The sequence below is a fragment of the Microtus ochrogaster genome, unplaced genomic scaffold, assembly GCF_000317375.1.
Source record: "Microtus ochrogaster isolate Prairie Vole_2 unplaced genomic scaffold, MicOch1.0 UNK56, whole genome shotgun sequence".
Classification (NCBI taxonomy): Eukaryota; Metazoa; Chordata; class Mammalia; order Rodentia; family Cricetidae; genus Microtus; species Microtus ochrogaster.
The window spans coordinates 1127841-1129675 of record NW_004949154.1 but is presented as its reverse complement, the minus strand read 5'-3'; the positions used below and the strand labels follow the sequence as shown (position 1 = coordinate 1129675).

At 49.3% G+C, this 1835-nt stretch overlaps 1 protein-coding gene across 1 annotated transcript in view; it reads left to right on the top strand.

Annotated features, from left to right (window-relative positions):
* Cd6 (CD6 molecule) overlaps positions 1-1835 on the top strand; it is a 20933-nt gene that overhangs the window by 15322 nt on the left and 3776 nt on the right. The window contains exons 7-8 of the mRNA XM_013354632.2: positions 265-405; positions 735-830. Coding sequence (XP_013210086.1) covers positions 265-405; positions 735-830 — 237 coding nt within the window. The remainder of the gene's footprint in view (positions 1-264; positions 406-734; positions 831-1835) is intronic.

The following is a 1835-nucleotide window of genomic DNA, read 5'->3' as shown; positions in this document are numbered from 1 at the left end:
GAGGGAGGGGGGAAAACAGGGAGGGAGGGAGGGAGGGTGAGTTGTGGGCTAGTAGCCAAAGGGAAATTTCAGACAGTAAATACATTTAGTCGACTGCTCATTTAATATGCACTTAGAAGCCGATGGGAAGATTTGAATAAAAGACACGGGAGGAGGAAAATGGTGGAAAGGAAGGTGGGGATGCTTCATGAAAGTTGAAAAGGCAAAGGAAGGTGTTAAAGGGGCTCACATCCATTTCTTTTCCTGCCTGAACTGGGTTTCCAGAATCTTCTGTGCCGGTGAGCGGGAAGGACAGGGAGTCTCGAGAGCTGACACTCCTCATACCCTGTGTTGTCTTGGGAAGTCTCCTCCTTGTTTCCCTCGTCTGCATAGCTGTTCTTCTCTTGAGAGCGAAAGGACGATATGGTAGGTGTGACCTTCCCAAAGCTACTGCACAGGAAACAGCAGTTGTGAGGTACAGGCATCCCCCAGGACATGAGGTGTGGAAGAGCCCCGGTGGGAGTGGTCCTGCAAGGACCACCCAGCTCAGGCCTGGGGAAACCTGTTGATGGGAAGGATTTTCCAAGCACGCATGGTAGTAGAGCCTACTAGAGGAGGTTTCTCGGGAGAAGCAGACTCTGCGTTTGTGTTGGGTGTGGGGTGAAGGAAATGTGCCCTTGATGGAACCTGAAAGTCCATCTGGTGTAACAGGGAAAATAAAAATGATGTATAGGCCTTCTGCCTCCCTTCCTCAGCCCTCCCGGCTTCAGCGAACCACCAGAACCTGCCCGCTGCCACCCAAGCAGGAAGCAATAACTATCACGCTGTCCCCATCACCATTCCCAAAGAAGGTAGGATGTCCCCCATGGGGGAAGGCAGGCGAAAGACGGGAGGGTGGACTCTGGAGGGTCACCATTGTTGAGGTCGAAGTGGCACCAACAGAAGGAGCCAGGCCAGACTATACACAGGTTGTGTTGCCTTGAGCAGTCACAGCCTCTCTGACTTAGCAGACTTTCTAGTTCAACCTTGCACCGACTCTGAGCTTTTGAGTTCTGAGCAAATACAGCCAAGTGTTTGGACTGTTGGTTCTCAGAGGAAACGTCATCTCTGCTCACTAGCTAGTAGACATGTGATGTCACTTCTCAAGATGCTTCCTAACCAGATGCCCCACAGGCCCACCACCATCCTCCCAGAACAAAGGCTGGGGTGTGGTTATATTGGTAGAGTACTTGCTTAATACACACAGGCCTTGGGTTCAGTCCCCAGCAGCACACAACCCAGACAATGGTGCACTCCTGTTATGCCAGTACATGGGAGGTGGAGGCAGGAGGATCAGCAGTTCAGGATTATCTTGACTATGACTATATATTGAGTTTGAGGCTAACATGGCCTACAGGAGACCCTATCTTTAAAAAAGAAACAAAAAAGATTCTCTTGGGTCTTATTTTTTTTTCATATTCTCTGAGTAAAAAAATTAGAACTGTGGAGATAACCCAATTGGTTGAGGTGCTTGCCTTGCAAACATGAGGACCTGAATTCAGTCCCCAGTGCCCATGCAAAAAGTTGGGCATGGTAGCATGGGGCTATAATCCCAGTGCTGAGGAGCTGAGATAGGCAGATAGATCCCTGGGTCTTACTGGCCACTCAGTCTAGGCTGATCAGCAAGCTCCAGGCCCCAGTAAGAGAAATTGTCAAAATGTGGTGAAGGGTAGTGGCTTACAGCATATGGCTTTAATCTTAGGTCTCCAGAAGCAAAGTTAGGCAGATAATCTATAAATTCAAGGCTAGTCCTGTTGACATAAGCGAGGTCCAGGCCAGCCAGGTATACTCAGTGAGGCCCTTATCAAAAAAAAAAA